Below are 13,170 nucleotides of genomic sequence, written 5' to 3'. Positions count from 1 at the left end.
AAGAGGCAATGGGGAGGGAGAGAGAGGGAGAGGGGGATGAGAGAGAAGAAGGGGGAGAAGTAGAGGGATGAGGAGAGGGAGAGAGGAGAAAGAAGGGAAAGGGAGAAATAGAGGGGGAGGGGAAGAGAGAGAAGGAGAGGGATGGGGAGAGGGAGAGAGGGAGAAAAAAGGAAGGATAGGGACAGAGAGAGAGAGGACAGAGAGAGGGAGGCAATGAGGAGGGAGAGAGGGAGGGAGAGAGAAGGGAAGGAAGGGAAAGAGAGAAGGAGAGGGAGAGAGGAGAGAGAAAGAAAGAGAGAGAGAGAGGGCGGGGAGAGAGGCTCCACAGGACTGCTGAGACTTTCTTTAATAAGGTGGGGACGAGGCCTGGACCATGTGCCTACAAGCTGGTTCCTTGCCCCACCCCCAGCACTTTCAGAAGACTGACCGTGGGCTTAGCCCTTGGTGTGGGTCAGGCCTTTTCATTGCTCTCAGGTACAAAGAAAAATATCTTCTCTAGGGTCTGCTTGATGATGGCGTGGGATATGTGCCTTCTGCTCTTGCTTTCTTTTCCTGAGTTATCTTGATGGCTTCATCAAAACGGTGCACTTGAAAGGATGCCTTTGAACTGGCAGGAATGATCACACAAAACACTATGATTCTGTTCTCCCCAGACCTCTCTTATCTTTAGGGACTGGCTTCACTATACAGACAACAGGCAGCTGTTGATGAAATGAATTGCTGTTGAATGTACTTGAGTAGAACAAGCAATGTTTGAATGTACCCCTTGCCTTTTTTCTTTAATGTAAACTTTCAGAATAGTGACTTCATTCCATTTCAAGATAAAGAACTCTTGGAGTCAGCAGTAACATACATATCAGTGGGTTATCTTCAGAATGCTTCTCTGTGTGGAGGAAGACCTGAACTCAGCCACCGACGTGCTCAGAGAACATGTGGCTTTTTTAACTTTCTGAAGCCATGTCTTAGCAAGTGTTCAGCCCAATATTCTGCTAGCCTGTGGTGAAATGCTCTGTATCACATCACTTTAACTGACTCTCAGACAAAACTGGTAACTCACCAGAGCTGTGGTTGCATATTGCCAGATGCAAATTCCCAAGAAAAATGTTCAAATGCATTTGGGATGGTCGTTCTGTCTGTCTGAATGTTTGGCGTGCTTTAATGTGCTAAAAGTGAGGACACAGCAAAGCTCACTTTAAGTAGACTTCGGGGCCAAGGAGCTAGCATAATGGTTCTGCAAAAGACTTGCATGCCCAAGGCTTAGTCCTCAGCACCACTGCAACCCAGAGCTAACCCAGAGCTGAGCAGTGCCCTTGTAAGGGGGAGAGAACGGGATTTTAACACAGGATAGGCTTAGCTCATGAAGGTTAAGCTTAGTTCATGAAGGTTAGGCTTAGCTCATGAAGTTTAGGCTTAGTTCATGAAGGTTAAGCTTAGTTCATGAAGGTTAGGCTTAGTTCATGAAGGTTAGGCTTAGTTCGTCAAGATTAAGTTTAGTTCATCAAGATTAAGCTTAGTTCATCAAGGTTAGATTTAACTCATCAAGGTTAGCTAGGCTTAGCTCACCAAGATTAGGCTTAACTCATTGAGGTTAGGCTTAACTCATGAAGACTAGGCTTAACTAACTCATCAAAGTTAGGCTTAACTCATTAAGGTTGGGCTTAATTAACTCATCAAGGTTAGGCTCAGTTCATGAAGGTTAGGTTTAGTTCATCAAGGTTAGGCTTAACTCACCAAGGTTAGGCTTAGCTTGTCAAGGCTGAATATATATATTTTTTCAATTTTCAATACATTCCTACTATCTGTGAAAAAGAGCTCCTTTACCCCCAAAACCTCTCCAATATTTGTTGTTACTCTCCTTTCTGATGTGTGACATTCCCACAGGAGTGAAGTGGTATCTCATTGTTGTCTTTATTTCTCTGATAATCCAAAACATAAGACAATTAACTCACATAAGGACACAACACATGAAGTGAAAAAATGCATATTTTATGATTACTAAAAAAATTTTACTATCAACTCAGGAAAAGGAGTCAAAAGTGAGAGAGATGGGGACCAGATACGTAGCTTCATGGGTGGGCACATGCTTCCAAGTCAGAGGCGTTGGGCCTAATCCTCTGCACCAAAAATCAAGTGAAGGAGGTTGTCTGGGTGGTCGTCCATTCAAATCCAAAGAGAGACCTGCACAGCTATCATAGCAGCTTCTTATATGGACGGCACTCTAGCTAGTAATTAAGTCAGTACAAAGTGAAATAAACCAGTCATATCAGTAACCCTCCAGAAGGCTTGGAAGATTTAGAAACAGATGTTTTTGTCATGGTCTGGTATCTTGGATTTGTCTTTCTGAAATGTGAACTTTAAAACAGTTCATCACTTTTAAACTCGGTTTTTGTACTTTGGTTTGTAAATCCTAGAGAAATACTCTAAAAAAGGAAGTAGAAACAAGTACTTATAACTGTAAAACACTTGAAGCTGCTCATGTTAAGGAATAAAAATAAAATGAGAAAGGCTTTTTTTTTTTGCCTACATTTTAAAAACTTCAGGAGGTTGAAAGAGGCCAGAGGACCCCTCCTTAATTCTGCCTATTCCGTGGCAGAATTAAGTTAAACCCAGGATCTCCAGAAGGCCCCTGGGAGGCTGAGCCACCTCCCAAACTACTAGTGACATTGTTTGCGTAGGATCAAAAGCCTAGAGCACAGATGGCTCCCAATTTAGAATGACTTGACTTTAGAAACTGTCAACTTCAGGGCCAGGTGGTGGCGCACCTGGTGAAGCGCACGTGTTACAATGCTCAAGGACCCGGGTTTGAGCCTCCAGTCCCCACTGCAGAGGGGAGGCTTCACGAGTGGTGAAGCAAGGCTGCTGGCGTCTCTCTCTGTCTCTCTCTCTCTCTCTCTCCTCTATCTCCTGTCCCTCTCTATGGAATTAAATAAAGTTAAAAAATATTTTAAAAAAAGAAACTGGAGGGGGTCGGGCGGTGGCGCAGTGGGTTAAGCGCATGTGGCGCAAAGCTCAGGGACCGGCGTAAGGATCCCGGTTCGAGCCCCCGGCTCCCCACCTGCAGGGGAGTCACTTCACAGGCGGTGAAGCAGGTCTGCAGGTGTCTATCTTTCTCTCCCCTCTCTGTCTTCCCCTCCTCTCTCCATTTCTCTCTGTCCTATCCAACAACGAATTGCGTCAACAAGGGCAATAATAATAACCACAACGAAGCTACAACAAGGGCAACAAAAGGGGGGAAAAAATGGCCTCCAGGAGCGGTGGATTCATGGTGCAGGCACCAAGCCCAGCAATAACCCTGGAGGAGGAAAAAAGGAAAAAAAAAAAAAAAAGAAACTGGAAACTTCAAGATGGTGTGAGAGTAACATTCAGTGGCAACAATACTTCAAAGTAATATATGTATATGTATATTAAGCTCTGAAGTGCACTTGTTTACTCTGTGTGGGAGTGTAGATGGTGTTGAGGTCCACGTGCTTGTTTGCTGAGTATTGTTGCATTAGGCACCTGGAAAAAGTTCTGAGCACTGGGAAACTCATAGGCTGGCATGTGGTTTCCAGGTTCCTTATTCCAATAGCACTTCCTTTCTTTTTTTTTTAAATAAAACTTTTTTTTTTTTAAATTTTGGATAGAGACAGAAATTGACAGGGAAAGGGTGCTAGAGAGGGGGAGGGAGAGAGCTACCTGCAGCCCTGTTTCAACACTTGTCAAGTTTTCCCTCTGCAGGTGTGGACCAGGGGCTCGAACTTGGCTCCTTGTGCACTGTTGTGTGTGCTCAACCAGGTGCACCACCATCCAGCCCTCTGACATCTTCCTCTCCATGGCGCTACTCACTGTGACACATACTTGGATCTGGCTCTAGGGGTGTCCTGCGCCAACGGGACACCGAGTCCTTTCTCCCTGCAGTGTTTGTCCTGCCAGTCAAGGTGGAGAGCGCCTGCACTAGCCCCTGCCCTGGCCCACCCTGCTGGGAAATTGTGCAGATGTGGTCAAACACTGGCAGGGCCCACAAACCACTCAGAGTACTGCTAACTCAGTTAAAACCATTGCAACAGTTGCTAAGGATGCTTCCGCCATCCCAGCATGCCCTTTGCCTCTCTCCACCCCCTTTCCAAGCCAATCCCATCCCGACTTGCCACTTGCGGAATTCTCCCATAAAAGCTCCTGTTTCTGCTTTCACTCTCTTTGCTCTTCTCTTCCGCGACCCAATCCAGAGAAGGGCTGGTGGACATAGTGGGAGGTGGCCATTTTGCTAGCTCCATGTGGCCTGAACTGCTGTGCTCACCCCCAACTCTGGGGCGTCTGCGTGAATAAAGATTTGCGTCCAGCTCCGCCAGGAGTTCCTGGTCTCTTCTCCCCCGCGACACAACCCGACACTCCCCACCCTGACTTCGGGAAGTCCCAGCAGCATGACCCCTTCTGCATCACCAGTGGGAGGGAGGGGTGGACCTGGACCTGGCAGAGGTCCCCCTGCTGCAGCCTTGAGCTGGGTGACAAGGTCTAAACTCAAATAGCTCATGAAGCTGACCTGAGTCGCAGGTGAGTCTAGTGCAGTGAACTGAGGCTTCCTCAGGACTGAGACTGCCCGCGTTGTAGCATGTAGCAGTGGTTAGGGCAGAACGAACACACTTCAGACTAGCTTGTTGGTTCAACGGCAGTGCAAACAGGACTGGTAACAGTCGTGATGTGTGTGTGTGTGTGTGTGTGTGTGTGTGTGTGTGTGTGTCCACCTCGCACAGAATTCCAGCCTTCCCACAGTGAGATTGGACCATGAGGTCCTCTCTATACCTCACCTTGGACTGGACTTGGGTCAGCAGAAAACTCCTAAATGTAGGGGATTGAAATCTTACGCTGGGTGCTCACTTTGGCAGCACATATACTAAATCTTATCCTTGTGTGTGGGGGGGAGGCTCCATAGCATAATGGTTAGGCAAAAAGACTCTTGTGACCCCCCCACCCCCCGCCCCACCATAAGCCAGAGCTGAGCAGTGCTCTGGCAAAAATAATAATACTCAGCAGTCAATACCTTACTGTATGTTTAGTTATTTCTGCTTAATAACTAGATAGAAATCATTCTTTAATCCCTTCAGAAGCTCTGTGAGGGAGAACCAGGCGAGTGCTCACCTGGAAGGGCACATGTTACTGTCCTTGTCGACCCGGGTTCAAGTCACATGGAGACACCTCCACAGTAAAGCAGTGCTTGGTGCCTTTCTCGCTTCTTGACTTTTATCTGCCTCTCGGTCTCTCAACCTGTATTTTAAACAAGGAAAAGGCAGAGAGGAAGGGAGAATTCACTGGGCTTGTGCAGGCCAGGAGCCCCAGCAATGACTTTGGTGGCAAAAGAAAGAGAGAGAGAAATAAAAGAGACAAAGCCTTTGAGGAAATTATTCTTAGCCCCATTTTATATAGCAGGAAATGGAAGTTCGGTGATGTTAATAAGTTTGCAAAAAGTCATAACAAGGAGGCTAGAAAGCAGGTTTTGGGGAGTCGGGCGGTAGCGCAGTGGGTTAAGCGCATGTGGCACAAAACGCAAGGACCAACGTGAGGATCCCGGTTTGAGCCCCCGGCTCCCCACCTGCAGGGGAGTCACTTCACAGGAGGTGAAGCAGGTCTGCAGGTATCTGTCTTTCTCTCCCCCCTCTGTCTTCCCCTCCTCTCTACATTTCTCTCTGTTCTATCCAACAACAATGACATCGACAATAATAACTACAACAACAACAACAAAAAAGGGCAACAAAAAGGAAATAAATAATTTTTCTTTTAAAAAAAAGCAGGTTTTATCTTGTGACACTGGGTCAGTTTTTTCTTTTTATTTCAGAGAGAGACCACAGACTGGAGCTTCCCCTAGTTCTGTGGCACTCTCATGTGGTGTCAGGGCTCAAACAGTAGATCACATGTATAATACAACATGTGCCCTACCTGGAGAGCCGGGGAAGCAGCCTATCAGCCTGAGTTTGCCCATACTCCAGGGCCCATACTTATGCTTCTCCTATGCAGGTTGGAAGGAGTTTGCCGAGGACAAGAGACCTAGAAGAATTTTGCAAACTTTCTTTTAGGGACTTAAAATAGAAATATGCCCCCAATTTTGTGGTCTCTGGGCTACTTCCTGCTACGTGACAGTGTTAGATGGAATCCCAAAAATGTTTGTGTGTTCTCTTTCTGTGCACAGGGAGGCGAGACTTGTTTGTGTTTTCTTTAAAGACATGTTTTGTTTGGGTTTTTTCCCCCAAAAAAAGTCCTTTTTTTCTGTTGTCCACTTTCTTTCCAAGACTGAGAACACCACGTGTTCCCTCTTTAGAAGGGAGTGGTTTTCAGCAAGAAAAAGGTTGTCAACCTCCCCACCTCTTTGCAGTTCAAATATCATTGAAAACATCTGCTTCTGTGTTATTTGCTTGCCTTTTGGAGAAAATCAAGGGTAAACTGGAGATGAATCAAAAAGCAAGACATCTTCCTAAACCAAAAAAGACAAGTACTTGGTGATCCGAAAAGATCTTGTTTATGTAAGCATTACTGGGTTGATTATTTAAAAAAAAATCTGTATGAATACCCATGATTAAGTTACAGTCAATAAAGCCCAAATTCCCAGAGATTAGCCATAAAGTACAAATGCAGAGTGGTTACTTCCGGTGAATTGTTTTTTGAAAACCAAGCTCTTATTGAAGAACTAAGATATAACAAGATTATAACAAAATTCCCACAGAAGACTAACAAAGTCTGGAGTTTATTCTGGACCTCTGCCTGTGTGGAAAAGAAAGTGCAAAGTGAGAAAGTAAACATCTCTGTGGACAAATTGAATTCGGGCGGGTCTTCACAGGGGGGCTGTGATATGTGATAAAGGCTGGGCCCTTTAAAAATATATATACACATATACATATATATATTGATTAATGAGAAGGATAGGAGGAGATTAAGAGAAAGAACCAGATATCACTCTGGTATATGTGCTGCTGGGAGTTGAACTTGGGACCTCATGCTCGAGAACTCATTGCTCTACCCATTATGCTGCCTCCCAGACCATGGTCAGACCCTTCTTTATCAGTGCAGTCATTTTGAATGTCATCCCACCATCAGATACTTGCTATGTCTTCTTGTGTGCCTGCTTTTATTTTTTAAAAAAAATATTTATTTATTCTTTTTTGTTGCCCTGGCTGTTTTATTGTTGTAGTTATTATCGTTATTGATGATGTTGTCATTGTCGGATAGAACAGAGAAATGGAGAGAGGAGGGGAAGACAGAGGGGGGAGAGAAAGACAGACACCTGCAGACCTGCTTCACCGCCTGTGAAGCGACTCCCCTATAGGTGGGGAGCCAGGGGCTCGAACCAGGATCCTCACTCCGGTCCTCGTGCTTTGTGTCACATGCGTTTAACCCGCTGTGCTACCACCCGACTCCCCCAGGCTACACGATTTTAATATTAGAATGTGGAGTTCCACAAGACTGCCTTTATTTCGCGTATGTCGAGGCCCCTCCCTTTCTGTTGCTGAGTGATTTCCTTTATCTAAGTATTCTGCAGCTTAGGCTATTTTGTGGGGTGTCTTGTTTTTTTTTGGTTTTTTGAGGGCCTTTTTATCACCTTTCTCTTTTTTTAAAATAATCTTTTTTAGTGATTTAATATTGACTTACAAGATCCTAAGATAATAGGGGTATAAGTCTATACTGTTCCCACTACTAGTGTGTCCCCATCTTCCTCCATTGGAATCTGCAGTAATTCTCCAAGGTCCCAGGTATGGGTTGACTTTATATCTACATATCTATATGTCTGTATGTATCTAGGTATAGATATATATAACATATATATATATATATATATATATATCTGCCTTTTTTCTATGGTACTGTCTCCATTTCCTTTCTAAATCATACCTACACCTATTATTACTTCCAGAGTCCTTCTTTTTTCCCCTCTTCTTTCTTAGATAAGAGAAACAGAGCCTGGACTGCTCTGGTGTTTTCCAGACTTGCTTCCCTTTCAGTGATGGTTTAAAAATCAAGATCCCTGTTGACAGACACTTTAGGTCCTGATGGAATTGAGTTTCAGAGTCCTCTGGCCATCTTCCCCTAACCTTCCCCTCTGGAAGTCTGGACCAAAATTCTTTGTGGGGAGCAGAAGGTGGGAGTTCTGGCTTCTGTAGTTGCTTCTTCACTGGACATGAATGTTGGCAGGTGGATCCACACCTCCAGTCTGTCTCTGTCTGTCCCTAGTGGGGAAGGGCTCTGGGGAGGGGAGGCTCCAGGACACATGGGTGAGGGCATTTGCCCAGTAAAGTTAGATTGGAATCATACTAGCATCTGCAACTTGGTGACTGAAAGGTGTCATGATATGAAGCAGGAAAATTTGTTTATTAAACAGGAACCCAAAGAATAGAGCAGAGGAGAATATAAACCTTAAGGTGGAAAGAGGCTAGGAAATCTATTTTAGGTATGTTCCAAGGAGCCCATGACTAGTAACTTTTGTCTGGACCTGATAGCTAACATGCAGGTAGACTGAAAGTCTTGTCTGGGAAGATGGTGTGAGAGTTGAGAATTGGACTAGAAAGCTGGGTTAGGGCAAAGAGTAGCTCCCAAATATGAGGGAAGTATATAAACATCACTAACTGTAAACCACAGGGTCATGTATAATCACATTCAGCAGAGGAGCCTGTGTGACCTCCGAGTCCCTGTCAGTCTGAGCTCACAGTCCCTGGTCACAGCTGGAACATTCTAGGCTGCTCTCATGTCAGGACCCGTCTTCCTCGAGGGGCAGAGCAGGCTGACCAGCCTCCCTTCAGAGAGTGGGGAGTCCCCACCATGGCTGCTCTGCAGTGAGGGCAGGTCCTGGAGAGACCACAGGAGGGCTTGTGATGATGTTCCTAATGGCAGTGACCAGTGATGTTATCTTTCTCTTGACACTCAGTTGTTTATGACTTCTGTACTAACAGGGTTCCTAAAAAATACCATTTCTGAGGGGCCAGGCAGTTGCGCAGCAAGTTAAGCACATGTTGCAAGAAGCACAAGGATCCCGGTTCGAGCCCCCAGCTCCCCACCTGCAGGGGAGTCACTTCACAAGCGGTGAAGCTGGTCTGTAGGTGTCTGTCTTTCTCTCCCCCTCTCTGTCTTCCCCTCCTCTCTCCATTTCTCTCTGTCCTATCAACAACAATGACAGCAATTACAACAACAGCAGCAATGATAACAGTGATAAACAACAAGGGGAAAAAAAAAAAAACAGGGGAAAAAATAGCCTCCAGGAGCAGTGGATTTATAGTGCAGGCACCAAGCCCCAACAATAACCCTGGAGGTAAAAAAGAAAAAGAAAGAAAGATAGCCTTTCTGGTTTGTTTGTTTGAAACCAGATCATTTCTCAGATACGCTTTAGGGTGCTGAGCTCTGGCTTAGGCTGCTGGGGATTAAACCAGAGCCCTCATAGCCTCAGGCATCAAAGGTGCCTGTGTAAGTTTCTCTGTGGATGCATGTTTTCATTTTTCTTGAGTAAACATTGAATGAATGTGCTTGTTAAATCCTAGGGGGGATAAGTGTCTGGAATCTGGGTGAGAGCAAGAGGTGTCCTGCCAGCATGAGCCTCGTACTCTGGGACCTAGGTCTCTCCTCGACTCTCCACCTCAGGATTCAGAGTGTCACCTCGGACCTCAGTGTCCAGACTACCTGGGATGCTTTAGCCCATATCTAGGACGTGGTGGGCATACACACTAGTAGAAGTAAACACACTTCCCTAATCCAGAAATGCACATTACGGGTGTCATTAAGGGAGTCGGGCGGTAGCGCAGCAGGTTAAGCCCACTTGGCTTGAAGCTCGAGGACCAGCATAAGGATTCCAGTTTGAGCCCCCGGCAGGGGAGTCACTTCCCAGGCGGTGAAGCAGGTCTGCAGGTGTCTGTCTTTCTCTCCCCCTCTCTGTCTTCCCCTCCTCTCTCCATTTCTCTCTGTCCTATCTAACAACGACGACATCAATAACAACAACAATAATAACTACAACAATGAAACAACAAGGGCAACAAAAGGGAAAATAAATTTTTAAAAAATTTTGAAAAGTGTCATTGAATCAGAACATTCAGTTTGTATCCACAATTGTTTCATTCTGATTTTACTTTCAGAGGGTCATTATGGCTATTCTAAAGGCAGTGTCTGTTTTTAAATTAGGTGGATTGATAGATGTCACTCCCTATGCCACCTGTAACACAGCTGGAGTCCACTCGCATTGCAAATGTGTGGTGTTCTGACATGCGCTGTGTATACATCTCATACGTATTTTGTCACTCACAGCTGATGCTGGATCTTGTTTTACAGGACAATCAGCAGAAATCCACCAATGTTGTGTACCAGGCCCACCACGTGAGCAGGAACAAGAGAGGCCAGGTGGTCGGAACAAGGGGGGGATTCCGAGGGTGCACCGTCTGGCTGACAGGTACGCTCCAGTGTTCACGGGGACATATGCTCACATGGTCTTTTGTTCTTGAAAGCTGCTAGGTTACTCAGTTCAAAGAAACTAGCCGGCTTGCTGCATGTTTGTTTCCACATTCTAAAGAGGCTGAGAACCACATAGGAAGCTTGGGCTTTTTAGTCTGATCTCCACTATTAGCAAAACAAATAGGAGTGTGATGAGGTGAAGGGTCGCTGCTTTTCTTAGTGTTCTCTCCTTTCAGCAGGAAAGGGTGGGGCCAGCTGAGTATGATACTCCCCTTCAGCTCTGAGTAACTCCGTAATTCTCAGGTTTGTGTGCCAAGATGCATGTTGTGACAGTTAAGGCATATGGCTTTCTTCCTTTTTCCTTCTTCTTTTAATTTTTATTTATAAAAAGGAAACACTGACAAAAACCATAGGCTAAGAGGGGTACAACTCCACACAGTTCCCACCCCCAGAACTCCGTATCCCATCCCCTCCCCTGACAGCTTTCCCATTCTCTATCCCTCTGGGAGCATGGACCCAGGGTCACTGTGGGATGCAGAAGGTGGAAGGTCTGGCTTCTGTCATTGCTTCCCCGCTAAACATGGGCGTTGGCTTTTCTTTTTTTTTTTTTTAATTTTATTAGTGACTTAATATTGACCCACCAAATTATAAGATACCAGGGGTATAATTCGGCACAGTTCCCACCCCCAGAGCTCTGTGTCCCCACTCCCTCCTCTGGAAACTGCAGTAGTTCTCCCAAGGTCACAGATGTGGGCTGACGATTATTTCTATAACTGCCTGTCTATATTTATATGTTTACCCACTTCTCTCCATGAGGTCTCATGGGGTCTCCTCTCCTCTTTGTTTCTAAGCCACACCTGCACTATGAATGAGGGTTTTCTAGTATGATTTTCTAATATTTTCTCTTTTGAATTTTATGTATTTATTATTTTCTTTATTTTTAAATAGTTTTTATTTATTTATTGGATAGAGAGATAGCCAGAAGCTGAGAAGAAGGGGGAGCTACAGAGGGAGAGAGACAGAGAGACATCTGCAGCCCTGCTTCCCCACTCTTGAAGCTTTCCCCCTGCAGGTGGGGACCAGGGGCTTGAACCTGCGTCCTTGAGCACTGTAACATGTGCACTCAACCACCAGCCATTTTCTAATATTTTCAGTCCAACATTTAGCTGTCCATATTGCCTAGAAATACTGTTTACTGGTGTTTTAGTATTCTGTTTTGTATATTTAACATTATATATTTAAGACTTTAAAAGTTTTCTATTTTATTTAGTTTAAAAAATGAATGTTTAGGGAGTCGGGCGGTTAGCTCAGTGGGTTAAGCGCACATGGTGCAAAGCATAAGGACCGGCCTAAAGGTCCCTGTTTGAGCCCCCGGTTCCCCACCTGCAGGGGAGTCGCCTCACAGGTGGTGAAGCAGGTCTGCAGGTGTCTGTCTTTCTCTCCCCCTCTCTGTCTTCCCCTCCTCTCTCCATTTCTCTCTGTCCTATCCAACAACGACAACATAAATAACAACAATAATAATTACAACAATAAAACAACAAGGGCAACAAAAGGGAATAAATAGATAAATAGGGAGTCGGGCTGTAGCGCAGTGGTTTAAGTGCATGTGGCGCAAAGCGCAAGGACCGGCGTAAGGATCCTGGCTCGAGCCCAGGGCTCCCCACCTGCAGGGGAGTCGCTTCACAAGTGGTGAAGCAGGTCTGCAGGTGTCTGTCTTTCTCTCCCCCTCTGTCTTCCCCTCCTCTCTCCATTTCTCTCTGTCCTATCCAACAATGAGAACATAAATAACAACAATAATAATTACAACAATGAAACAACAAGGGCAACAAAAGGGAATAAGTAGATAAATAGGGAGTCGGGCAGTAGCACAGCGGGTTAAGTGCATGTGGCACAAAGCGCAAGGACCAGCATAAGGATCCTGGTTCGAGCCCCCGGCTTCCTACCTGCAGGGGAGTCGCTTCACAGGTGGTGAAGCAGGTCTGCAGGTGTCTGTCTTTCTCTCTCCCTCTGTGTCTTCCCCTCCTCTCTCCATTTCTCTCTGTCCTATTCAACAGCAACAGCATCAATAACTACAACAATAAATCAACAAGGGCAACAAAAGAGAATAAATAAATAAATATTTTAAAAAGTAGATAAATATATTTTTTTTAAATGAAGACCTGTGCAAGAAAGAAAACAGAGACTTCTGTGTAACTAAGGATGACTATTTGTGTAGGGAAATAACCCACTTTCCCTGAGGTGACTGAAGAGCCCTCCCTTGTTTGATGGCTGCAGAATGTCAGCACTGTGGATCAGTGTCTGAACAGGTATGAGTACTAAGGAAGAGGACAAGGAGGAAGTAGATTCCTTGGAATCTGCTTCCATGCTTCCATGCTTCAGACTCTCCCAAAGATAACCACTCTAGTCCTCACAAGTCTTAGAAACAGTTGAGCACACATGTAATGCACAAGGACCCGGGTTCAAGGCCTTAGTGCCCACCTGCAGAGGTGCACGTCACAGGCAGTGAAGTAGTGCTACAGGTCTCTCTCTCTCCCGTTTGCTTTTCAATTTCTGTTTCTATCCTATAAGTAATAAAATGTTTTACAAGAACAGAAAAAGATGAAAAAGAGATTACTGGTAGACGGAGCTTTGGGTTGACGGCACCTGGCTGGTTCAGTCCACCGTCAGTCATTAGAGAGCTCCTGATTCCTGTTGTGAGTGAAGCCTCTGGGACTGCAGGGCAAGGGGACACAGGCTCTCCCTGTCACCCCACACTGACGTCTCAGCAGGGTCTGTATT

At 45.4% G+C, this 13,170-nt stretch overlaps 1 protein-coding gene across 2 annotated transcripts in view; it reads left to right on the top strand.

Moving 5' to 3' along the window:
- The window catches only part of PAPSS2 (3'-phosphoadenosine 5'-phosphosulfate synthase 2), an 80,228-nt gene that overhangs the window by 27,548 nt on the left and 39,510 nt on the right, over nucleotides 1–13,170 (top strand). For both annotated transcript variants that reach the window (XM_007520756.3, XM_060186985.1), the window contains exon 2: nucleotides 10,273–10,390. In XM_007520756.3, the coding sequence (XP_007520818.2) occupies nucleotides 10,273–10,390 (118 nt within the window). The remainder of the gene's footprint in view (nucleotides 1–10,272; nucleotides 10,391–13,170) is intronic.

Source organism: Erinaceus europaeus, chromosome 1 (assembly GCF_950295315.1).
Source record: "Erinaceus europaeus chromosome 1, mEriEur2.1, whole genome shotgun sequence".
NCBI classification, from domain to species: Eukaryota; Metazoa; Chordata; class Mammalia; order Eulipotyphla; family Erinaceidae; genus Erinaceus; species Erinaceus europaeus.
The sequence above is the reverse complement of the archived record's forward strand: the minus strand, read 5'-3'. Positions and strand labels throughout refer to the sequence as shown.